This window comes from Branchiostoma belcheri, unplaced genomic scaffold, assembly GCF_001625305.1.
Source record: "Branchiostoma belcheri isolate BF01 breed outbred unplaced genomic scaffold, Haploidv18h27 scaffold2, whole genome shotgun sequence".
NCBI lineage: Eukaryota > Metazoa > Chordata > Leptocardii > Amphioxiformes > Branchiostomatidae > Branchiostoma > Branchiostoma belcheri.
The window spans coordinates 4,720,959-4,746,861 of record NW_017803490.1 but is presented as its reverse complement, the minus strand read 5'-3'; the positions used below and the strand labels follow the sequence as shown (position 1 = coordinate 4,746,861).

The window sequence follows — 25,903 nt, the reverse complement described above, 5'->3', positions numbered from 1 at the left end:
ACTAGAATCTTTCTTATAGATCAGTAACTAAGCCAAACCATTCAACAAATTCCCTCCAAACTGTTGATGTTACACACACAAAATTATACAGTACATTACACCTGTTACCTGGACTTAGATGTTCAAGCAGATGTTAGGGGGCAAAATGTTATTTCAACTATCCACTAGCTATATGTACACATCACGTTGAAAAGATCCAGGCACCCTTAGGCTTGAAGGTTGAATGTCGTTTTACAAGTTAGGCTGAAGACCTTTGACCCAGTCCGTTTCATCAGGTTCACCTGAAGAGTGAGGCCCAAAGGTCAACTTGGGGTCATAGGTCAGCTGGAGATCCAAGATGGCGCTGTCCTTGGTGAAGTATGTCTTTCTGACGAAGTTTTGTTCAATTTTATTGGTTTTTGTTCCCTTTTAAACGTTCATATGCTCACATTTGTTTGTATATATATATATCAAGGAACCACCCTGCAAATTTTCATGCACGTTATTCTACGTTTTCGCTTTGAAATCATGGTTTGCGTAAACGTTTTACCTCCCTTCGGATTTTCTGTCTTCTTTGTCAAGTTTTGTGGTTGATATTTTTCCCGCAAACGGAGCGATTTCACCAGTGTTTTGTAAGTGTAGTGCTGTACATATATTTTCGATGGCCTCTATAAGTAGCTGTGGTACAAAATGATAGTGTAAAGTTCTGAAAAAGGCCAACGTGAAAACAGTGATGGGAAGGGGGGGGGGCTTGCTCCCTAGAATAGAACTGTGCAGTGTGTGTGAATCATATGCAAGCTACAGACTTTCCCCACTTACCTTTATACTCTTTTTTCAAATCCCCCTTCTAAAGGTTTAAAAGTCTGCTAGAAATTTGAATCTGATCTTAAATGGGGAATGGGTATCTTAAGGTACACTGTACACTGTAGTGATGGTTTTATTTTCACAGTGACTTCCCCAACCTGAATTCATGACACAGTGAATATACATAATTAATAATTTTCCATTGCACTATTACTGCACTACAGAATTGTTTCACCATGTAGTCAAAACACAGCAAAAACCTCCTTTTCCCTCCTACAGTGAAATAGAACCACCACGAAGGTAAATGATTTCACAGTATTTTGTTCCCCTCTCATTTAATTCTACACAGGAATGTAACAAAGATTGTGATTGGTGGAGGTGCCCTGTATGTGACCTATGACCAGGGCATCTGGGGTGAAGGGTCACAGAGCACCAAGGCCCTGACCCGCCTCAGTGGTCAGCTGGTCGCTAAGCAACCACCATATGTCAAGGAGGTGAGTGCAACAAAATATACTTCACACACAATCACAGATATCATTTACACAATGCATGCATGTTTAACCATCTGCCTAACCCCATACTAGCACACCTTCAACTAGCTATCTACATTATTTTTTATTTGAGCCATTTTCTGAAGCATGCAGTGTGAAGTCTCCTTCAGGAAAAGTGCTGTGTTTCTATTTCCTTACCTATAACAAATTCTTAATGTTCTCAGTCTAAGAGGCCATCGTCATGCAAAATTAACAATAAAAAAAACTTGTAAACAGCTATTATGTATGCAAAGGGTGCCACCATAATATATATTGTTATGTTTGTTTGCATCTAGTACATGTAGTTGTGCACTAGCTCTCTTCGTCTCTAGCTCATCCTGTGCTTTGTGTCTGTTTCTTTCCATGGCTTCAGCGACTGGGTGATGTGCAGGTTAGCATAGCTCAGTATTGTATAAGCTGGTTCACAAGTTGTAACTCAAAATTTTAAGCTGTTGTCTTCATGTGAATTGAATGTTTGTATGGTTCTTTTTCTTTTCAATGAACATGTTGAATGTTAGAAATACATGTACTTGAATGTTGTTTTGTAGTTTTCTTTTTTTGCCATCTTAAGTTAGCTATTTCCACAAGTTTTGTATTTGTTCTCTGCTTGTTTATGTTATCCTACATGTAGAATGACAACAATATGTTATTTGTGTCTTTGTTTTTAAGGGCTTCTTATGATTTTTCATAAAACAATATTTGAAAGGCTTAAAGATATTATTGCTGCTTCAAGACTGACCATGTATGCCTCTTGTAGGTTCCCAGTACAGAACAGATGGCTGAGAATGCGAGAAACACTTGGAATTCTGGTAAGTTTCACAGGAAAAAATGTAGATTTACTGTGTATTGTATTACATGTATAATGTATTGTATTGTATTGTATTGTATTGTATTGTATTGTATATGAATACTATTACATGTATATTGTATTGGAATAAAATGGTACATTTACACATGTCCACAGTCACTGGAAAGGAGGTCTTGAGATCACATAACATGTATCTGTCAACTTAGTTAATTTTCTGTGTCACTACATAGATTCTGGATGCAGTTCTTGTCATAATAGCTAGATGTCGCTGATGTACATATTCCCTGCTTTCTCCGCAGGTGTGATGAAGGTTTGCTCCGGTCTGTCAGCTGCTCCAGCCTTTGTGGGGAAGTACAGTGAAAAGGCAACAACTTCCCTGGCCCTTTTCATCAGGCAAAACCTGCATCCAAATGTTGGGAAATAAAGAACAGTATTACTATTTCCAACAGTACTGTTAGCAAAAATATGCAACTTTCACCCTACAACTCTTGCTAAATGTATCATGGGTGGTACAAATATTTATTGCATACATTTACATGTATACAATTGCTTTCGTATACTAGTAGTAAGTAGATTTCAATAACGATTTAAGGGGAAAACATGGAAATTAAAAGATTAATAGATGAAGGTATTTCAATGTGAACAAGAAGTCAACTATTTCACACCTCTGTGCTGCATTTATAGTTGTTGTGAATTTCTTGTTTTATTTATTTTATTACTGCATTTCTCCACTGTAAAAGGCACTTCCCATCAGCCTGCAGGCAGACCAATTTGACCTTCCTGTCAGTCTGTAGTTACACCATTTCCATCGTCAGTTCCTGTAATGCTAATGTAGTCAACTAACACACAGGCAAACACACTGAAAACAAATCCCTAACCAGGGGTAAAAATTATTTTAAATGCCTTAAAATGGAGTACAGTACTACTGTATAATTACATGTACTAGGTAAATTTCTGTGACACAAGTTGGTTTTTGTGGACAAGTACATTTTCAAAGATGCCAAGACTTGAGAGAGAAGAAAACTACTTCATGATCCTCTTAACGTAAGGAAAAGTGCTTAAGGCATTAAGAAGTACAACAAGTACCAATAACAAGCCTCTAGATGCACCATTGTGTTATTATGTGTTTGATGATGTTCAGATTTTGTGATTTAAAGTAAAACTTGTATGTTCAGTGTTGGTTTGACTACCAGTATTTTGTGTTCATGGCACTTAATTAAAGTGTTAATGAAAAATATATGAGTTCTGCAATGTTGGTCTGTGGTGAAAATGTACTTTATTGTGTTTAAAAGCCAATCAATAGTGCTTCCACATGTGCACTAGAAATTTGTCTAGCAAGATTCTTAACTACTAGTATAGTATAAAGAAAGTAGCATGTTTTGTCTTGATATCATTTTTCTGCTTTGTGTTAATGCACCATGTAGACAAGCTTGTTTTTAAGATTTTGCAAAAGAAGTTTACAGAACAAACTATTTTACATTTTGTGTGTTTTATTTTGTGTGTTTTATTGTTTTATCATGAATCATATTCCAATTGTAAAATCAAGAGTCACAAAAAAACCAGTTTTCTATCAGCTTTTGCGTCTAGTGAAAGGGACCTTGTCAAGGAAAAAAGTGTTAAGTCAGTGTGTGTGCAGCACAGTAATAAAGTCGCATAGTTTGAGGTCATATATTACGCCGGTAGTTTCTTACGGCTACCCACTTTATTCTTCAACGTACGTGATTAAAAAAACATCGCCAGGGAATCGTTGCGTAGTCAGCAAAAATATGGCCGTTAAAAATCTAACTGTGGGAGGTTCCTTTGCATCGTTCTAACGTCTATACACCGTGCCAACTTCAATAGCCTGGGGAGTAAACTAAACAGTCTGTCCAGAGAGAGCAAACTCTCCTGACGGTGTTGCGTACCTGTATATACAGGGCCCACACCGGTACCTACCCTGGCGGCCTTCACACAAAAGACACAATAGCACTTATCACATCTCTACGGTAACACCTGTAAACAAGGCGTAAACAGTAGCCGCGACAGACACCGGGTGGCGCTTTTGTCGTTTTGATCGCCCGTTTTGACGATGTACAACAACATTGCATGCAAGAAAATGGGGTATAAGTTTGGCCTAATGCGCTGTCTTGGTCTAAAACAAGAAGCGGAAGAAACTGAAACTGGAGAGTTGGCTGCAAAGTTTCAGCTGATTTTGCTCAGGTGTATCCGCCCAGGAAGATAGTATAAAAGTAGGAATTTACTGGAATGGGTGAAACGGAATTACGTGAGGTTCTTATTCTTCAGGACTTGATGTAACGTTGTTATAAACTTCTCTATATGTTGGTTCATAAAGCATAAAAAGCCAGAATATATATCTACTACATGTTATCTACATTTGCGTAGCCTGCCATGAAAATGCAACTTTTGACGTAGAAATAAGGATTTTCTCAGCTTCAAAAGTTTATGACAGATTAGCAAAAAATATATATATCATTAGGTTATATTACACAGTTAGTGGAAATTATTCAAGTTTATTTCCAGCACAAATCGCGCATCTCAATATTTTTTGACAATTTGAAATTTCAAGTCAAAGTTATTCTGTTACATTTAGTATTTTGCCAAGGCTCAAATGGATTTTATCCAATCGCAGCGCTGGATATTGATCACGTGATAGACGGAGGGTCACGATTTCCGGCTTGTACCAGTGCTGTGTTTTACGATATCTTGGAAGAAAACTGGGGAAAATTGACCACATTTTACCATTTTGGGCGAACATTGACACATTTTCCTCCGATGGTTGGACAACCGAGGCCTCCATAAATGTCTCATGGTGAGAACATCGCCTCTCAGGTGAGTTTAGAGGGGTAAAAATCGTCTGTTTTGGGGGGTAGTTTTTTCATGGCGTGTGTTATCGGAAGACCGGTGTGTGTTCGTGACTGTTTCCACTGTCGTCTGACGCATGACATAATTATCTCTCACAAATTTTACTCACAACTCCTTTTCAAATCCTAAACTTAAAACCTTCCTTTCAACAGCAAGAAATATCTCGTGCACCGATATTTGTTTCTAGAAAATCGCACTAGTTTCAGTTTGGGGTGGCGGTTGGTTGCCACCATGCACCAAAATTTGGCCGGTCGTAGGACTCCTTAGTAACAACATCTCTTCTCAGCTCAAAATTTATTATTCAAAGGACACATACACCTTATTACGATCAAAGAACGTATCATATTCAATAATCTTCTACGCTTTTAGCTGAAAATATTCATGCCGATTCGTTAGAATACTGTTTGTGTAAGTGGAAGCAAATAATTTTGTAGCCAAGTGGGGAGGGGGGCGTTATTTTGTGGAAAATGGTACGATTGGGCGGGGTCAGTGTTAGCTGAGATTGCCGGATTTTAGGTCAATATGAGGATGATTAAAATAATTTGAACACCGAAAAGTGATCCAAGTACTAGGATACACACAAGAGATCTTTACTAGAACATTTTGTTGATCTTGTGTCTTTTTTTCTTATGATTATTTTCATAGCTATGTAGCTTATCAGTTTGGTATGGCAGGACTTCGTATAATTTTCTAACAAATAATCTTACTTCTTTCTGTTGCAAGAAAATGATTTTATTGGTTTATTGCAACAGAGGTGATTATGATTTTTAAAAAAGTAAAAGTTTGAGTAGGCTTTGAATTATAATACCATCAACTTGCTTAGGCAATAATGTACATGATACATGTTGTGAGATTTTGATTGCCCTTAAAATCATTAATACATAGTTAATGTTACGTTTGATTATTAAGAGTAACATAGAGTTCTGCTTTCACATGCAAAACAGCTTGAAATTTGCGCATGATAGAAGTTAGAGAAAATGTGAAACCAAGCGAAAATTAAAGCCTTAAGTTGTTACATTTTACAATATTAAGTCCTTATAATAGTAATAACAGTAAATTTTTCATTTATTTGTAGCAAATTCAAGTAATTTTCAAATATTTAGTTTTCGTATTAGGTATCCAAATTAAGCTATTCCTTAAACCTAAAATCGTGAGGGTTTCAAACAAAATTTCAGCTTTTACTAGTTTTAGATGAAAACTTAAATCACTGGGTCACATTTTTCTGCCTAAGAATTTGGTGCTGCATATTTTCTGACATATTTAAAAGACTTGAATTTTTCACACTAAAATTTTTCATGCGCAAGTTTTTACATGCAAATTTTTCACACGCAGAATACCCGTTCGTTCCTGTATAATTTCATGGTGAAAAAGTCGCAGTAAAAATTCAAACCCACTGCAAACATTTGAAAAAAGATTGACAGTAGTTTATAAGATTTCTATTGGCAAACACTTGACTCAAAAGCCATATACAAACAGATTTAAAGTTTTCAGATAAATTTTTTCAAAAATTGCAGGAAAAAGTTAGCATAATTCTTTTTGTTAGGACACTGTCTATGAAAACAAAAACAGGTAGCGTTTATTTAGTCAAAGGTGCGAAACCACCACAACATTTACACCAAACAGTTCAAACGTAAACAGTTACTAAACTATTTGCTGATTGCATGATACGTGGTCACCGGTACTTCTAACAATACACGTCTGTTGACAATGCATTCAAGCAAAGTAATGAATAACAAAATTCCATTTCAGGGTTTTAAATGCAATGTAACATGTACATACTACATGTACATGCGGAAATATTTTTTTTAATTTAGGCAAAATGTAGATTTTTTGTTTCACATTTCCGGTAAAATACCTGTGGGTATATCACATCATGGTAGTAGTAGTTACATGTACAAGGAACATGCATAATTATGATTAAAAATATTAATAGTATAGTATAGTACATGAAAGACCAGACTGTAACTTAGTGTAAGGTTTGAACAAATGATCATGCCAGTACTGTTTTCGATAAGTTTCGATCATTATCAACGATTTTCGAGCTTATCTACACAACGATTCAGAAAGCAAAATCAACAAGATGGACTATTTTATTATCTGGTGAAGCAAAACCACTTTGACTTTGAGATTAGAAAATTGCTAATTTTTTTAAAGGAAGTAAAACACAACAAAGTACACATATTGAAGAGAAAAACAAAATCTTGCTGCTCTTGTCATTGACAAAATATATACAAGTCTTAAAATTTGCCAATGGGATTTTTTTTCACAGCTACCGTATATTGACAAATAGATCTTTAATTTTCCTCAAAAGATGGAACGATATTAGAATGTCATTAACTTGTGACGTCCGCATCATTGCATGATTAATATTTGATGTCCCCGACATTAAACGAGCAGTCCTTCTTTGTCATTGCAAATGCCAGGCCCGGAATCTTCCATCTCGATTGATCTCATCTGTGCAAGATAATGGAAATAACCTTTTCCTTGCACGTCATTTTTTAAACAGAACTTGCTCGTACTGAATTTGAGAAAAACACTTCCAGAGAATTTTAAGGTTACCGTATAATAGAAGTCTTCGAAGTTTAGACAACAACAGAAAAAATATATAACTATTATAAGACCACAGCAATTTACTAAAGCACGATTTTTGTAGTACTCTTATATTCGTGGTCACTTCTGTACCAAAACTTAACATTACTTACTGTGAACAAATAATTTACTGACTTTCTTTTGCTGCATCTACCGCCACTGCGAATGTATAGTTCCGCAAACATGTCCATATTTCTCAGACCACAAACTTTTGCTACCGCAAACATAAAGTCATTTAAATTTACGGTATTTTCTTTTCTGTCAGTATAACCTCCTTGGTCAGACTAACCCTCTCCCTGCTACCTAACTTAGAAATCAAATTTGGTGCTAATTAAATAGCAACCTTAGCAGACTGAAGGTTAAGTTACAACTTTAGCGAGAGAAAACAACATGTAAACGGATGCCTGGGAGAAAATTGTAGCTCATGTATGATATTTTGAATAAAAATATCATACGCAGACTTTGTCATTTGTATAACCTTTTAGCAGTTGACACAATATTTACTTAGTCTCGGTACCAAAATATAGCTGTGTAATATATAGTCAAATATAGTAGCAATATAACCTGTCCATAACATTGATAAAAAAAATAATGCCTTGCTCAAAACACTACATACTGTAAAAATCATTTATTTTTGCTGGGATTTAATGTTGGGGTCAAAACGGAACAATAGTCAAAAAGAACATAAACATAATTACAGTATCAATTTGCCAAGGAGGGGCACCTGCAAAACAGCGAAAATAAAACCATTGCAAATATTTCAAGATCAACATATTTTCTTGCAATACCTGAAGACTGCATTGTTATGAGATTAGTCTACGCAAAGATCACCCTGAAAAAAAGTCATTAATAATTCAAGAACTCTTTAGAAAGTGGAGGATCTCACAAGGAACAATTCTTAATTGTGTGGCTGTCAAATGTTACTTTATGGCTATGATAAGATGATAATGGAATTGAAGGTCGTGCAAAAATACTATGGGGATTTTATGATGTGTCCAAGATGATTGTGTTGACATGGCAAAATATTCATAAAATCGTAATATTACGAGCAAGTTTCATTTGTCTTATGATATTTTTATGGTGGCAAATTGATGGCATAGAAGGATACTGGTCTTCCCTTGTGAGGGGAATGTTATCTTATTTTTAAGAAAATTGTAATTATAAGATGGCAAGGTGGTCTTTTGGTTAAGATTGTTGACTAATAGCAGGATCTGAAGCCTAGCTATTTCTTCCAGTATTACTTATTTAACCTCTACTAGCTCCTTATTTCTAAAACTAAGACTAGTGAGTAAGAATACCTTCCTTGTAAAATACATACTAGTACATGTACATGTACTATGGCACGTAGTTGCAATGGGTGATTAAATTAAAGGTCATTGACACTGTAAGAGATGGCAATTGCAATTATTTACTGTTACAAAGGCAACTTGTTTAAAGGCCTTTTTGTTCAACTTGTCATTGTTTTTGCCACACATGTAGCCTGTAGGTATCACATGCCCCTTTTGTATTCATACTCGTAGTAACTAAATCTTAGTACGAATGTCAAGACATGTAAAGATATGTAATGTACAAAGTCAAAGTCTCATATTTGAGGAGTGCCACACCTCAAGGACGTTTAAGATCCCACCACACTTATAAAAAAGATAAGTGTTTGTGAATCAAACCTTACAGACCGGGCTTTCATATACGCAGCGTGTATCTATTTTAAGTATTATTAGTACAGAACTGGGTAAAGGTGGTTAACTAATTGTTACGTGAAGCATAGAAAGAAGTACAATTTACATGACTCAGTAGCCAAAATGAGTGCCGAAAACGCTTAACCCAGTGTGAACTGTTAAATCACCTGGTCACTGTTGACCTGTCCTATTGTTTGTCTGGATCTTCACAACAAAAGCCAGGTGACCCCGACAGGTAAATATTGACGGCATCACCTGGGCGTCCCCACAACAATACACCTGTACACAGACATACTGATAGTTGTCCTGTTTGTACTGTGGTTTAAAGGTATTCATCAATTTGGCTTCAGATCATTGTGGACTATGTACAGTAAATATGGGTTTTATAGTTCTTCTACAGAATCGTTTCAACCGCAAACTTCAAACAATGTGCAAAACTCGTTTTCCTTCCAACATAAAATCAACCACCATGAAGGTTTATGTAAATGCATTTAGTAATTAACAATATTACAGTACTACAAAGTAAGACTCCTTTTTTCTTAATTTAGATTGTCTAATTTGGAGGAATCCTGCTTTCTTAAGATATATTCTCATTTTTGCCTTACTAGTATATATAACTACTTGTATATTGTTGAAATTGCATTTTTGGATATCACTATTTTCACACAAATTACTTTCACAAATTACTTAAACTTTCAAATTGGTTTTTGTACGATTTTTGTATCCAATTCCTTAAAGGGTGACAACGTTTTCTTAAGTAGGTCAATCAGTATCTTGTCTTGGTAACTGTTTCTATAGTAACATAACTTGAAGATGAAATAACTATCATTACACCAGTTAATCAATATATATCATGGGTTATTTAGATAGTATATGCTAGTGTTAAAATCTGCTAGTAATATTTGTTATTTCAAAAGATTGAGGTTGAAGAATTCAGCGAACACAATTGTAGGTACAGTACTGTACAAGCACTGTACATGTGTAGGAACTAGGTAACTAACATATAAGTAGTTTGTGGTGAATGACAACAATAGGTGAGATTAAGAAAATTAAGGGTTTAAGAAGAGACTTGTTTGACTCTTTCTTCAATGATGATACTTACAAGAGATAAGTCGAGAGAAGAAATAGGTGTTAAGAACTTAAGTGCCTTTACCAAGGACGTTGACACAACAGCTAGGGATTCGAACCCAGAACCTTCAGATTCTGAGTCAACAACTCAAACCACAAGACCACCTTGCTACATTGTATGAAGAAAATCTTAAGATTTCAAAAATATGTCCAATTTAAGCATTTGTCACACATTTGTTCAGTACATGTATATCCTGGTGAAAAATTTAATATCTTGCAATTGGAAGTTGGAAATATAATTTTAAAAACATTACCCATACATGTATACTCAAGGACCTATACCCATTGATACAATGTACGTAATGTCCTTGGTTCTTGTTAATACAAAAATAAAGTCTTGAAGGTCATGTTCTAAAATCCGTCAACATCATTGTTAGAAGCAGGACCTATAAATTAAATATTATTAATAATCAATTTTATGAGAAGGACATGTAACCATTATATCACACTTAGCTGCGACCTTTGGTCAGTTTGCTAAATTTGTTGACCAGGTCACTAAATTAACCATTGTCCATTTGAGGTCATTTCATCATCTAGCCAGGTAGGTGTTGTATATACTGGTGTATATGACTCACTCACCATTTTCTCAATTCTTTTTAGAATTTTCAGTTAATTTTTTGCCTTGTATAAGATACATCTGATAGATACAGGTAGAAATGTGTTGATACCAGTAGTAAGTGTGCTTACAATATAGTACAGTATATTAATGCTTATAGTTGACTTTTATGTCTAACAGTCACTTGTGGAATATGACTTACTCTTAGGATACAATTAATGTACATGTAAGTAGATTTACATGTACTTGTAAGTTATATGTTCAGATACATTACAATGTATGTCAAGAGTGGAAGGTTTGAAAGAGGGTTTGGATATATATTTTGTAAAGTACAAATATACATGTATTTTATTGTAAGTATTTAATTGCAGTGCCTCTTCAACACTCTAAACGGAAAATTAAATTCCTGCAATAAATATGAATAAAGTTACAGTAATACATGATGAATAATGATAAGAGACTGACTGTGGCAAAAGAAATCTTTTAGTCTTACTAAAAGTCAGACAGCGAGAGTATTTCAAAGAAGTAGGGGGTAAAGCAAACATAGATAACTAGTAGTTCTGTGACCTTTAGCCTTAATGGAAGGAATTTGTACCTTAAGCAAAATAAATACCAAATGTTACATGTGGACTCCTGGTGAGAAAAAAAGCTGGTCTTGTTTTGTCTTTCTGTAATTTTTGGCAAATATGATCATTAATTTATATGATAAATAATATATAAATGTATAATTTAGTTTTTTTAGTTTTGTAGTCAGGTTTTTAAATGCTTAATCACAATCTAATAAATGGACTGTTGAAACTTGTTTGCTATTGTGATGTTTTTTTTTACATTGATAAATTCGAAAATCTTGCAGATTGATAAACATGTTGTTTTAATGAAAATTGCCAGATTAACGATGGTGTTGTTTGTTGTTGTTTTTGTTTACAGGTGAGCCAGTTGTCTGCCGAGGTGGAGCCCTTCGTGCCGTCGGCGCTCGCTCTCCCGACCTCTGACCCCAGCGGGGGCGCCCAGCCGCACGTTCTGCCCAGATATGTCACGTCCTGTTACCCCTTCGTACAGCCTCCAGAGGTGACAACGTACGTAACATAGGACTTGTTGTTTTGTCAATTTCTTACATTACTTTACAGTTGACCAGTTTTTATTTGTTGATTTTCCTTCATGTACTGTTAAACTGGCCTACATGTAGTATTGATATATCCTGTTCATTTGTAACAAACACGCATGTATTAAACTTAATAGTATGTCTTACTTCGTAACATTCAATCTATGGCTAGCCAATTTTTCTGATTTTAAAAACCCAACCACTGTTTGTATTCAAGTGAAGGCATCTCGTAATTTAGTAATGGGTAACAAAAGCATATCACAGACATAGGCTGAATTGCATGCTTATTTACGATCGTTCTGACTATTGACTTTTTAACTACTGTATTTACCAACAAATTAAACAGCCTAACCATAAAATCACAACTACACGTACTAGCATAAAACAATTATATTTTAGTAGACATATACAGTTGTGTATTTTCCTTCTCTGTTGCAGTGAGGGTTACGTTCAAGAGGTCCGTTGGCCAAGTTCTGTACCCAACCCCCAGTACAACCCCTACCCACCCCTCTCACCACAACCCCCCCTCCCACACTACTACCCCCCTCACAATACCCCACCACCACCAGGACCGTTTCTACCTCACCCCTCTCCTTACCCCCCTCCCCTGTATGCAGGGTACCCCCCTCCCCCTCATCTGTACCCACCCCCCTATGGGACCAGGTCTCCAACACAACAGGTCACAAAACAGAAGGTAAATAACTGCCAATAATGCACCTGACCTTGTATTATGATGGGTCAGTGACCAGGTGTATAATGCCAATAATGACCTCCATGGCCAAAACTATTGAAAGTAGTTATTAAACCCTTGAAATTAATCCTTGTAATACTGTAGCTCTTTCTGCATACTTTTAAACTTTTGTATCAGTAATTCTCAAGTTATTGAAACAAGAGGTTGATATCTAAAAGTATGTCTGAAATTTTTCTTAGATTTGCATGACAACATTTATCTTTGACTTTTGTCAGGAGTTACTGACTGTTGACATTTTCTCCAAGGACTTGTACTACCGATAATGATTTCTTCACATGTCACTGTTTACATTAACTTGATTAAATGAAATGCTAGCTGTCAGTTTCTAGAAGTAATCTTAGGACAAGATCTAAGATTGTTGTGTGTTCTTCTTTAGACTCGAAGAAGAAGTGGCTCACGGTCAGTTCAAACTAAGAGCATTGCTGTCCAGAAAGAGGCGTCCAGTAACAGCCCTGTCCACAACAGACATAGAACTATCATCCTAGTGGATGCTAGTCAGCAAACAGGTAAAGTTTTCACAAGTTCTTATGTCAGTTATGATATGAAATTTCTTGTTTTGTTCATTATTGTAAATTTGTTACTGATTCTGTTTTGTATGTCTTTTTGCTTCCAAAAGGCAACTGACTTGTAGCAGGAAACTGAAGACAGGAAATGGGATAACCTTTCTGGGACCTTTGACCTAACTTCCTGTCAGTGTCCCATAGCAAGCACAAGCAAATACACGAAAAACAGACACACGAAAAACAAAACCATTGTACACAATCGGAGGAGCGGACAGAAATAGAATGATAACAGAATGATGTTAACGAAAAAAAAATTATAAAAAAAGCTAATGATACATGAATTTTTGTCCTCAGATTTCCCAGACGATATTGCAGACAAGTCCTTACGAGACAAGCCCAGTCCGCTGCTGAGAAAGTCCAAAGCGCGCCGGCTGGCAAGTCGCAGACCACAGGACCCGTCGTCAACGGACTCAGAAGAAGACGAGGGCGGAATCGACAGCGACTCTGGCTACAGTAGTCCCAAACACGGGAGGAACCAGAGCGCGAACAGTAGTACATCAGAGGCCGCCACCGGGACTTGTTTTGTTCAACAGGTAATCCTGGAACCTTAGTTAAGTTAGTTAGAATCCTTCCCACACCTTCTGAATGCCCTACTCCCTAGCTCATTTCACCTGTCACCTGTTATTGAACCTTTAAGTCTTGTTTTACTTTGAATTTCCCACTGGTGACCACAAGACAAATCTCATAAGCCACTGTGGGGGTCCGAGTTGACTAAACCTAAATAAGGACTGTGTGACATACATGTAGATGTGAAAGAAAGAGAGTTTTCCAAGCAATGTAGGATTTGATGTAGTCTTCTCACAAATTTATACTGGATTTAAGTATTTGAACTGGCATCTGAAGATCTACATAATTATCAAATGCATCAGATTGAATAGTTACCAGTAACTTTTAAATTAATTTTGTAATTTGCTGTATAATATGTTGTACATGTAGCTTTGATTTTAAGCTTGTAGGAACTGTACATCTGTATGTGAAGGTTTTAATTCTTTCATGTTGAGTCATTATTTATATCTCGTATTATGCATTTTTTGATGTTTTGATAAATTGTTCTATTTTTTTCTGTTTTTTTAGCCTGGTGCCCCACTAGATTATGCTGGCTACATCCCACCGCACTACTACCAAGCCTACGGATTCGCCCACCCTCATAACACTCACGTAGGGCTGACGCACCCCCCACCACCCCCGGGAACCATGATCCGACAGGAAACAGCCAGCCCCAGGGGGAGGGGAAGGGGGAGGGGGGTCTGGGGACAGGCACCGCCCCCACCCCCTGGTGAAACGAAAGGAAAGTGGAGACAGAGAAAGAGATCACCAAAGAACAGTGGAGGCAGGGAAAGAGAGGAGGTGAGACTACCGTAGATCTATTTATTTTTACCAGGGTTTAATTTCATGGTAGGAGGGAAAACGAGTTTTTTTTGGTGTTGAAACAATTCTGTATAGTCAGTAAGTAATACGAACAGGACACATTTTAGTGATGTCTTGAATTTGTAATTATTGGTCGCTGCAAAAACTCAAACAACAAAAATAAAACCACTGCAAATTTTAGAATTTACAGTATATTTCCCATCAAAATATGGTCTACATTGTATATCTGATGAAGAATGGACAACCTATCTTGTTACAGTTAATTTTTGAAAGCTGCAAAACTAGTTACAGAATTGTGCCTTGAAGAAAATTCATGCATAGGTTTGTCTTTTGTTTTGTATCAGACTTTTTATCAGTCGTGATCATGACTCATCAAACGTGATTGGGACAGAAAAACAAATATTCAATTATTAAATGGTCATGAATATTTAATGTGTATCATCTAATTTTATACATGTAACAGACTGCAGTGTCTGCTTCCTAAATTATGTTGCCCATTCATCAAAAGTAGAAAGATTTTCATAAAGAAAGAGAAGGAAGCATTTTCAGGTATTAAATGATCATTAATATCCATTTCAAGTTCTGCATGGCACTTGCAACATGATGTAACCCAACACCAGTTACCATGGTGACAGACGTCTGGTCCTGGTCATTGACCTTATTTGTTTGGAGAAGAAGAGGAAAAAACTGAGCAAAAACAATACATTTTCCTTCAGTATGAACATAGTATAATAATAATGGTTTATTCTCCACATTCTTACGGTACAGCGTCGCAGGGTTCCCGTAAAGGGGCCCTGAATTGATCTGCCGCTTACAATCGATAAAATGTGACGGAGGTATACATGTAAAGCTTAAAACTTAAGACGGTACAAGTATTACATTTCCACATAATTTTGCCTTAGTCATACAAGTTTTAAAATGGTATTTATACTGGGGTAAATAGGTATAAAAAAGGTTAGGCACTTATCTTAATGACTTAGTATTTATATTAAAATCTATTAAGGCGCAATAAAAATAACTATGCATTTGCATTTAGGAGCGTATATCTATATTTTAGAAGAGGTGTTGCCAATGCCCCAAGAACTATAATTTTTTTATACACAATGTCATGTATATTCATGTGGTACTGTAATGCCTCTCACCCCCAGCACCCAGAGTTAGATGGTTCGACCCTGCCGTCCTCTACGCCCCGTTCGGTTGCCAGTAGCGACGCAGAGTCTCTACAGTTCCATGATGAGATGGAGTTTCCCAGCCTGGGGGCACCGCAGCAGTCTTCAACCCAGAACCCACCGGCACCCATGTCATACAGCGCTATACTACAGACTGCTGCTCAGCCTAAGGTAGGCATAGCAAGAAATAATACTTTTGGAGTGTCTGTTTGTTTGTGTGTGTGTGTGTGTGTGTGTGTGTGTGTCCGTAATTATTTCTACATGCTAGAGATGTCAGGATGCGGGCAGGAAGTTATATGAAAGGTCCCAGAAAAGTTTGTCTTGTTTCCTGTCTTCAACTTCCTACTACTGTATGTGTATGTTTGTTGCCTTGTTGGGCCAGTGAAAAAATGCATACTATTACTAGTATTAGCTATAGGCAGAATACTAGTAAGTAAGAAATTTGATGTAGTCAACTCCATACCAAATTGTGCTTGACATCATTAGCAACGTTATGTCTTCATTCAAAACATTTCTATGTCTCAGATTCAGGGATTTTTGGTACATGTACAATAATGTTAATTGTTCTGTTGGATCTAATTTTGACTTTTTTTTACTCCTTCAAATAGCAGTTGCCTGGTCCCCAGGAACCACTGAACCCAGCTACTGTAGTCTCTACTCCTGTGGAAGTGAAGAAAGAGGGGAAAAATGCCCGGAAGAAGAGGAAAAAGGCTCTTCTCGCTGCCAAGGCTGCTGCAGAGGAATATTCAGAGATCACTCAGGTAAATTTATGCGATTTGGAGGAACCAGTTACTGTCAATCACTTAATGTTTGTGGTAGCAAAAGATTCGAGGTCTGAGAAAAATGGACAATGTCATGTTCGTGGAACTATACCTTTGCGGTGCCGGCAGGTGCAGAAAAAAGAAAGTGGCAAATTATTTGTTAACGGTAATTATAAGTTCACAATACAAAACTTTACAGTACATGTACTTGTTGTGGTTTTTCCTCTGTACACACAGACATTTTTACCAATCCTACAGTGAGTCACTTGGTTCCTTTTTTTTGTCGTTTTTTCAGGAACAGTCCAAACTTCAGGAGATTCAGAAGAAGGCGTCCGGGAAGAAGAGTAAGCAACCGATGCAGCTGGACCTGGGCGACATGCTGGCGGCGCTGGAGAAGAGACAGCAGGAGCTGAAGCTTAAGACAGCTGCTGCTCCCGCCAAGACAGCTGCTGTCTCCACTGGAACAGTACCTGTGCAAGGTAAAGGGCTACATAGCATCATTTATTTTAGCTGGGTCCATAAAACCTTATAGAAAACAACAGCAGGAGCTGAAGCTCAAGACAGCTGATATTCCAGCCAAGATAGCTGCTGACTCCACAGGAACAGCACCTATTCAGGGTAAAGGATCAAGTTGGACAGCTGCTGTTCATAAAGAGTACAATAACTTGCAAACAAGACATAACCTGACAATAGAATTACAGTGTTGTAATTTGTTCTTTCTGTTTTTTCTTTGCTAGTTGCTACAACAGACAATAAACAGTGGAGTGGTAAGAAGGAGGCTTCCCATGTAAGTATGCCTCACAACCCTCTGGACTCCCACGCTCCGTTAGTCAAGAGAGGCAAGGAGAGAGAGACTCCACACAAGAAGAAACCAAGTGCCTTAAAGAAGGTAAAAGCATTAAACCATAGTTGTCTTCTTCTGTTATACATGTAGATATGATTTGTAACAATAGAGAATCTTAAGAGAATTGAGATGAAAATTTATGATTTTGATGAGATCAATTTGTTTCTCAGACATGCAGACACATTCTTATGTATGTGGTCAGACAGGAGTCTAAATCCCTCCTGCTATAAAATTGCAACATGATGTAACCCAACACTAGTTACCATGGTAACAGACTTGTTTTGGTCTTTTTGGTTTGGAGAAGAAGAGGAAACAGAGCAAAAACAATATGTTTTCCTTCCGTAAACATAGTTACTGTTATAGGTACAAAATATGTAGCTGACGTTTACCCATGATTCCCCAGGTTATCCGGAAAGAGCTGATTTTTACCCATAATTCCCCAGGTTATCCTGAAAGACCTGACTTTTACCCATAATTCCCCATGTTGTCCTGAAAGACCTGACTTTTACCCATAATTCCCCAGGTTGTCCTGAAAGACCTGACTTTTACCCATAATTCCCCAGGTTGTCCTGAAAGACCTGACTTTTACCCATGATTCCGCAGGTTGTCCTGAAAAAGCTGATTTTTACCCATGATTCCGCAGGTTGTCCTGAAAGACCTGACTTTTACCCATGATTCCCCAGGTTATCCTGAAGGAGCGTGAGGATAAGAAGATGCAGAAGTTGATGGAGGACCAGGCTCACTCAGACGCGGAGACTGGCGAGGTCCCGTCCAGCACCGCGTGTTACATCCCCTTCTCCATGGAGGACTCCGACGGCGGGACGTCCCAGGAGGGTGAGAACGCCACAAATTCCCCCCTTTCCGCCAAATTCGATCAAATCACGCAGGACGGTAACGCGGCAGCGACAACAGACACGCTTAAACCAATAGAACTCACAAAATCCTCCGGGAATACTGCAATGGAGGATTTCCATGATGATGATGATGATGATGATGATTGGGAAAAAGGTACGTCCAATTTTGTATAGTAATGTCCTTGTTTTTAGAGGCTTGTAATTCAATAAATAAAAGGTTGGTTTGCAGTGGTGTTTTTCTTTTTCTAAAATTTTCTTCTGCTTGCTTCAGTGGCTATCATGCTTTGCAAGGTTTTGTCTTTTCTTTCATTTCCATTCTTGTATTTAACCTCATATAGACTGATCCTATACTGTTGAAATGTAGGATTCTAGGAATGTAAAAGGAAAACTTAAAATGCTAATATTTCACAGACAGCTGCGCTGTCATTGGTTATACTGCTAATTGCTAGTCTCTTATTGGTTAAACTGGTAATTTTGATTGGCAGTCAGTTAGGAACAGTCTATTCTTTAAACAAACTGTTGTGTGCTGTTACCATTCTTCTAGATCTTGTACTTTAATGCACTATAATGCTTCAGTACAAGTAGATGCTCTCAGACTGTTACCCCTTCTATCTGTATACATGTATTTGTAGGATAAATGTACATGAATTTGTGTGCTTTGCTTGATAAGACTGAATGCCTTGCTGCCATGCTAAAAGTAGTCAAAGACTTGCATTTCAAAATTGTAGACTATTTGTTTTCTTTTTTTACAGAGCCCAAAACAATGTCTGCACCTGAACCAAAGGAAGAGGAGTATTATGGGGCCTTGTCACAAGATGGTAAGAATTTGAAAATACAGAAACACGCTGAAAACAAAACCTCTGTACACAGAGATATTTAGATCCACGCAACCACATAACTTAAACAATTTAATTTTTAGAAAAGATGAAAAAGAATCCAGCCTATATTTGCTTGCAACTGTTGGTCCCTTTAATTAAACTGTGACTTGTTGTTCTAATTTTCAGACCACAGTTTCCGTGGATCCATGAGCCTGAGCGCAACAGGAAGTGAACTTTCACCCCTGAGCCAGGCGATGTCACCAATCAACTTCAGCCCTCTGTCGTCTGCATCTCCGCTTTCCTCCGGCACGGGAAGCCCGCTGTGTGCGCCCTCGCCCATCGGACCCAAAATCCACAGCCGCCGTTTTCGCGAATACTGTAACCAAGTCCTGGACAAGGAGATCGACGCTACTGTCACCATGCTGCTGCAAGATTTGGTCCGCTTTCAGGACAGGCAGTACCATAAGGTGGGTCCCAAATGTGATGCTACCTTTACTGTCAGGCCCCAAAAGTGCAGACAGCTTCAGGGTATCTGGTGCCAAATGTGGGGCTATTTGTTTTTGCTGCCTGTGGTTATTCATTCTTTATTTCAGGTAGAAAAACCCATATAACATGTACAATACATCATTAAAATAATACAAAAACAGGTAGACAGCGGAGAAATTTCACAATTATGATTAACTCGAAGCCAGGGACACTCTTTTTTTCTTAAACTGAATAATTGTGTGTAAAAATCCCTCTACATGATTGTATGATGAGCCATACTTTTAAAGTGATTATGAATTAGGAAAATATGATGTACTTTTTAATAAATTTGTGCTTGATGATTCCACAGGACCCTATCAAGGCCAAGGCCAAGAGACGTATTGTCATGGGATTACGTGAGGTCACGAAGCACCTGAAACTGAGGAAGCTCAAATGCATCATAATTGCTCCAAACCTGGAGAAAATACAGTCCAAAGGTAGGTACCAGATACAACTTACAAGGGATGGTCCACATTCCTTTGAACTAAAGATATAACAAGAAGACTAAGATCTCATCTATGAAATATTCTTAGTTGTTTTTAAATTTCTTGTTCTTTATTGTGCATTTATATATTTTACATTTTCCCACTGGCTCTCATATGGCAACAGACATGCCTATGATAGGAACACAGGAAATGAAATAACCTTTTCCTGGACCTCTGACCTTACTTTGTGTCTGCGTGCCTATGTACACTAACTACTGTAACAGAAACTCACAGACACACTGAAAACAAAACATCCAAACATGTACAAGTACAGGTAAAAAAACAGTAGCTTGAATTATTTTCTGTTCAATGTGAGTTCATTGTCTTTATCTTCTTGTTTTCCCCCTATGAATGTTTTTATCATGTTTTCCCCAGGTGGTCTTGATGATGCTATAGAGACCATCCTGAACTTGTGTATGGAACAGGACGTACCATTTGTGTTTGCCCTGGGGAGGAAAGCCCTGGGCAGAGCTGTGAACAAACTGGTACCAGTCAGTGTGGTGGGAGTCTTCAACTATGATGGTGCAGAGGTAAGGAGGCTTCAGTTCAGTCGTTACTTCTGGGTACAAAATTACTGTAATCCATCTTGTTTTCGTGGTACTTTTATCTTCGCTGCTTTCATGGTCACTTCTGTACCGCCAAATTATTATTACCATGAACAAATGGTTTGCTGACTTTGTTTTTTCTGCACCTACTGCCACCGCGAACATTAAGTGAATTATAGTAATTCTGGGAACGGAATTATAGTTTTTGGCTCAGACTTGTGATTCATGTCAGAGCAGCAACGATTTCATGGATGGGAGGTGGTTTTGACTATTGATTGACAGGGAGGTCAAGCCTGAAGGCAACCCAGCATGCACTGGATGGGAGTACATGTATGTGTGGTATGTGGAGGAATTAAGGAAGTGGTATAATACCCAATTTAATTACATCAAGGTGAAGATTTGGAAAGGTTGATACAGTGGTTTATTGATGGTTTCTTTGAGAATTTCTTGTTTTTTTTTGCAGGAACATTTTAAGACGATGGTGGAGCTGACCACGCAGGCACGTAATGCCTACATCGACATGGTCACCATCTACAGACAGGAGTGGGAGCAAATGCAGGTGAGAACTGATTGCCCATTGGTCGGTTTGAATTGAGAATGTCATCTGATTGGTCTTTGTTGTTATGACAGGTGACTGATGATTGGTCAATCTTAATTGTGGCATTCACTGATTTTCTGAAGATCATTCCCATACCATATAGTGTATATGGCAGCACCCATCTCTGCTTTGTTAGCCTTTGGGCCACACATTTTTGCAAATGCAGTAGGGTACTTTAAGAATATTATTTACAAGACGAGTTGTGAAGCATGGATCTTGTATTTTTTGCAGGCGATGAGGAATAGCGGCCAGCCAATTTACCCCGCTCATCTCGGTCACTCTCGTAACCCGTCCGCCGCCTCTGCCGTCTCCTTCAGCAGCGTTCTGTCCGAGACAATCTCTGAGTGTCACCCCGAGCATGATGGGGACATCGAGGGGCCAAAGATCAAAGTTGAAGAGGCAAGGGTCACAGAGGAGGTAAAAGTCAAAGGTCAAGTGGAGAGCCCCAAACAGGAGGTCATGAAAGCAGAGCCTACAAAGGAACACAGTGAAAGTGAGAATAACATGGAAAGTGAGAGTTACTCTGACAGGGGGGACGTGGAATCGGAGTCGTCAGAAGGCCCGGGTTCGGAGTCGCGTCGTTCGGAGCTCACAGAGTTCCCGCCGGCGTATGACGACGTCCTGACCAGCTCGGCCGCCACGACGGTGGTGAACGGAGCGGAGAGCGAGGTGACGGATGTGGTTGAAGAAGACGGGGATGACGTGTTGAACACGTCGTGTAGCTCGTCCAAACTCCGCGTGCTCGACACGGGAAGGATTGAGAGCTGGGTCGTCGAGGCAACCCAGTGTGTGGAGAAATTAGATCTTGATCAACACGCTGAGGAGAAAACAGACCCTGATCAGAAGAAAGAATCTACAAGAGTAGAGATCAAAGTAACTACAGATCAGGACGCTTCAAAAGAACTCGGGGCAGATTCTAAGCCAGATGTCGACACCAGACCGGGAAGTAAGGTCACCCCTACAAAGCAGATGGACTCTTCCACAGCAGACGAGCAGAACACAGCAAACTGTGACCTTAGCGAGCTGAAACGGAATGTGCAACTTCATCCCGAGGGGGGAGAGGTTTCAGAGGAAAGGGACACGATAGCGAGCACGGACGAGGATACGAGAGCGGGGCAAACTGGCGCGTTAAGAGAACCCACGGAGGAAACCGGCAATTCCGACGGAACTGTTCCCATGGAAATAAACGCCAGATAGCGGGAATATCAAAATCATTGTAAAAAAAATGAAGGAAAGTTACAATATGGTGACGTTGTTACAATTTGTAGAATATTTTCACTCCACAGTTTGAGAATGGCAAAGCCAGTACTTTATTTTTTCTAGCTCACTTTATTTTGTTTTTGATTTGTTATAAAATGAGGAGCTATGTAAGTCTATAGAGCAAGGACTTTTCACTCAATATGGCATAAACACTATATAAATTGTGGAATACTGTACTTTAACTGTAGTATTGTAGTTGGTCTGTTCAATAGAATCTCATGCCTACTATGATGGCAATATAAAATAGATCATTTTGCAATGGCCCTAGGCACAACTGAAATCAGGTTTGGTGAAAATTTGATTGTATGAAAAAAATGTGAATGCAGAAATGTTTTTTTTTTCTTTAATACAGGGCATAGGAAATACTTGATGTTGAAAACCTCTTTGACAAATGATATTCCTTGCTTGAAACTCATGTTGCTTGTTTCCTTAGTTTTGCACATGTTCATATTTTTGTCTGGTCACACATGTATCTGCCACCCTGAAGAAATGTGTCTATATATAGAGATCTCAAATACAACATCCCCCAGTATAACACACCTCTGTATAATAGTTTGTATACTTGGTGGATGCTGCACTGGAGATCTTTCAAACAGACTCTTTCAATGTGGCAGCTGCATGTATATGTACATGTATATAACCTGGTGGTTAAATGTTAAACATTTTTGCTGTCTACACCTTTGTTACAGTTTGATCATGCACTACCCTACCACGCGTGGCTTTCAACATAAAAAATCTGCAAAATAGTACAACTAATGTAAATACGGTATGCAGCAAATAGGAAACAAAGAATGGAAAATATTCCTCAAGCCTCGCCCAGTCAAATGACCTGAGATCAAGTTTTGCTAACTAAAGGCTTTGCATATGTTGCTTTCCTAACTAAATGATAGTGAAGAAAGTTTAAGAACTATTTACTTGAATAGGGAGACGAAGAAAAAATTATGCTGGAAGCTAAATGAAAGAGATCTGAAAATTCAGAAATCTTTTTTTCACCTATCATATTTCTAATGGAATAACCCGAAATCATGTACATGCACTGTAGTGATGTTACCCTCGCCTGGTGGAAGAAACCATTTTGGAATCATGGGGAGGAGAAATTTGAAGATGAAAAATGGTGGTTATGATTTCAGGCTGTACAATTTTTGTAATTCAAGTTGTTCAAAATTGTTTTCCATCGTGTGCTTAGGGATTCAAAACAGTTTGAATAGGTTAGTGTGTTGTCCCCACTAAGCTCTATGTATTTGCTGCTTTGCTTGTCCAACTTTTGTGGTGGTTTTATTTTTGGGCTCATAGATATGCATTTGCAACATATTACTACAGTAAAACAGGTTTCAACCGTGAATTGAAAATTCATCGAAAATAACCTTTTTCCTACTACAGTGAAATAAAACCACCGCAAAAGTAAATGAATTCACAGTTTAGTAGAATGCTACCCTCATATAGAAACATATCCTCGAAGAATGAATCTTGTTGTATTAGAAGCACTGCTATCCAGAACAATAAAATGTACCCAGACTTTTCAGTAAGTTACATGAAGAGAATCAAGTTGCACAATTTCTTGTTCAACATTTTTATATTTCACTTCCTAAACCATAGGAAAGGAAATATATTGTTTTTATGTCATTTTGTTCCTCAGCAGTTTGTAACATAAGACTATAGAAAGCGATATGTATAGATAGAGTTTTTTTGTCTTCTTTATAAGTGTGTGTGTTTCTCTAGATGTATAAAGAATAATTACATTTTTTCTGTTTAAATCCACCCTATGTCCATTAAAATTGCAAAGTGTAATACATTCTTATCATATGAGAACAAAAAAAGTATCTGGCAAAATTATTCAAATTTGTGAAACTCAGGCACTAATAGAGTATCATACATTTTTTTTATTTTACAAAACATGAACACAGGGTTGTATGTATTTTTTCATCCACCTATAATACACTACAGGAAATGTTTTTAAAGCATTTTCATTTCTTAAGTAATGCATTTGGTGTAAAAAAAGTTTTTGAGTTGCACTGCCAAATTGTGGAAACAAAACTTTTTTTTCATATATTGCGTGTGTGGCTTGAAAACTATACACATTTTTGTCAAATAACTTTTTGTGCAAAAAATTTTGTGGATGATAGCAACATATAAGTGTAAATAGTTGATGAAATATCAAATGTTTACAGTATGTATAATGTGTCACAATTTGCTACAGTGGCATTATTATTTAACCTGTGAACTGCTGTGTTGACATACCATTGCAGTGAGACAGTGTTACAGCACAGTGAATTAACAGGGAGAGAGTTAATACATGTACATTGTATAGACAAATTTGGAATAACTTGTCCAAGCCATGATTGTGATAATATTTTTTTTCTATTCTTAACTTTGAAACAGACTTTGTGATTGAAATGAAGGCAGCATTTTGGCACAAAATTTATATTCAATTTGATAACAGCAGGGAGAAAGTTCATATCTTGTGTACATTTATTTAGTATCTCTTGCACCCCTCTGATTTTTTTTGGAATAGTCCAAACGAGAACCATATATTTGTGTGTTTATTCCTATCTCCCACTTTATTTTAAGAAAATAATGTTGTGATAGGCAGTTTAAATGGAAATTTAAAGTATAGAAAACGTCACCTCATTAATGTGATAACTAAAGAAATGTCAATTTTTATTATTATTTCTGTCTACTGAAGTTAGAATTGAAAAAGAATGATTTTTCACATTATGAATTTTTTCACATAGATTTAATTCATTAACCAAACATAAGACCATAGCTAATCGAAACAGGTGTTAATTTTTAGAAAGTTTGTTACTGTCATACAGTTAAAAATGTCCGTCCAATACTTGAGAGCTTTTTTTTTCAACTGTAAATGTTTCAAATGTAAAAGAAATTTTCATGTTGTAAAAACCCAATAGTCCTGTGCTGGGGCTTTTTTAGTTGAGTCAACTTGTAAAATTGTTTTGATACATAAATACTTGTGTGGGTAGTTTCATATTATTTTCCATTGTGTTGTGAAATACAAATTTTCTGCTCGAGTGTGCTAAGAACCTAACAAAACATGTTGATACTGAAACACTACCCCCTGCTTAGAATGGTTCCTTCTGGTGTAATGTAAAGATAGGCGTTAGTGGATTGTTCCATTCAAGTGATGGGGGTGTCTGATAAAAAACACTGCAAACTTGTAAAAAGAATGTGCAGTTTTTTTGTTGTCACGGAAATGATTTTGTGCAAAGGTGAAGAGTTAAATGCTGTACATATGGAAATGCTAGGGGAATAAATGCGTTTATCAAAAAGACTTGCAAACGCGCATTTACTGTAAGTATGGTAGTGAATACTG

General features: G+C 37.5%; 2 protein-coding genes across 4 annotated transcripts; both read left to right on the top strand.

The window, feature by feature from the left end:
- Positions 1-141: 141 nt before the first annotated feature.
- On the top strand, positions 142-3,376 carry LOC109468648 (MICOS complex subunit MIC13-like). Of its 2 annotated transcripts, XM_019766969.1 has the most exons (5): positions 142-357; positions 1,133-1,277; positions 1,687-1,704; positions 2,071-2,122; positions 2,421-3,376. In XM_019766969.1, the coding sequence occupies exons 1-5, from the start codon at positions 338-340 to the stop codon at positions 2,543-2,545; spliced, it is 360 nt and encodes a 119-aa protein (XP_019622528.1). In that variant the 5' UTR covers positions 142-337; the 3' UTR covers positions 2,546-3,376. The 2 variants fall into 2 exon arrangements, with proteins under 2 accessions (XP_019622528.1, XP_019622529.1); XM_019766970.1 differs by lacking the exon at positions 1,687-1,704 and having other exon boundaries at positions 147-357.
- A 1,389-nt stretch (positions 3,377-4,765) lies between these two features.
- LOC109468563 (selenocysteine insertion sequence-binding protein 2-like) lies at positions 4,766-24,522 on the top strand. 2 transcript variants are annotated; one of them, XM_019766825.1, is made up of 17 exons: positions 4,766-4,950; positions 11,860-12,008; positions 12,473-12,728; positions 13,162-13,291; positions 13,643-13,881; positions 14,423-14,695; positions 15,865-16,056; positions 16,494-16,646; positions 16,942-17,125; positions 17,384-17,535; positions 18,174-18,324; positions 19,097-19,162; positions 19,349-19,629; positions 19,998-20,124; positions 20,548-20,702; positions 21,181-21,276; positions 21,547-24,522. In XM_019766825.1, the coding sequence occupies exons 1-17, from the start codon at positions 4,921-4,923 to the stop codon at positions 22,510-22,512; spliced, it is 3,600 nt and encodes a 1,199-aa protein (XP_019622384.1). In that variant the 5' UTR covers positions 4,766-4,920; the 3' UTR covers positions 22,513-24,522. The 2 variants fall into 2 exon arrangements, with proteins under 2 accessions (XP_019622384.1, XP_019622383.1); XM_019766824.1 differs by having other exon boundaries at positions 18,174-18,498.
- The last annotated feature ends 1,381 nt before the right edge of the window (positions 24,523-25,903 follow it).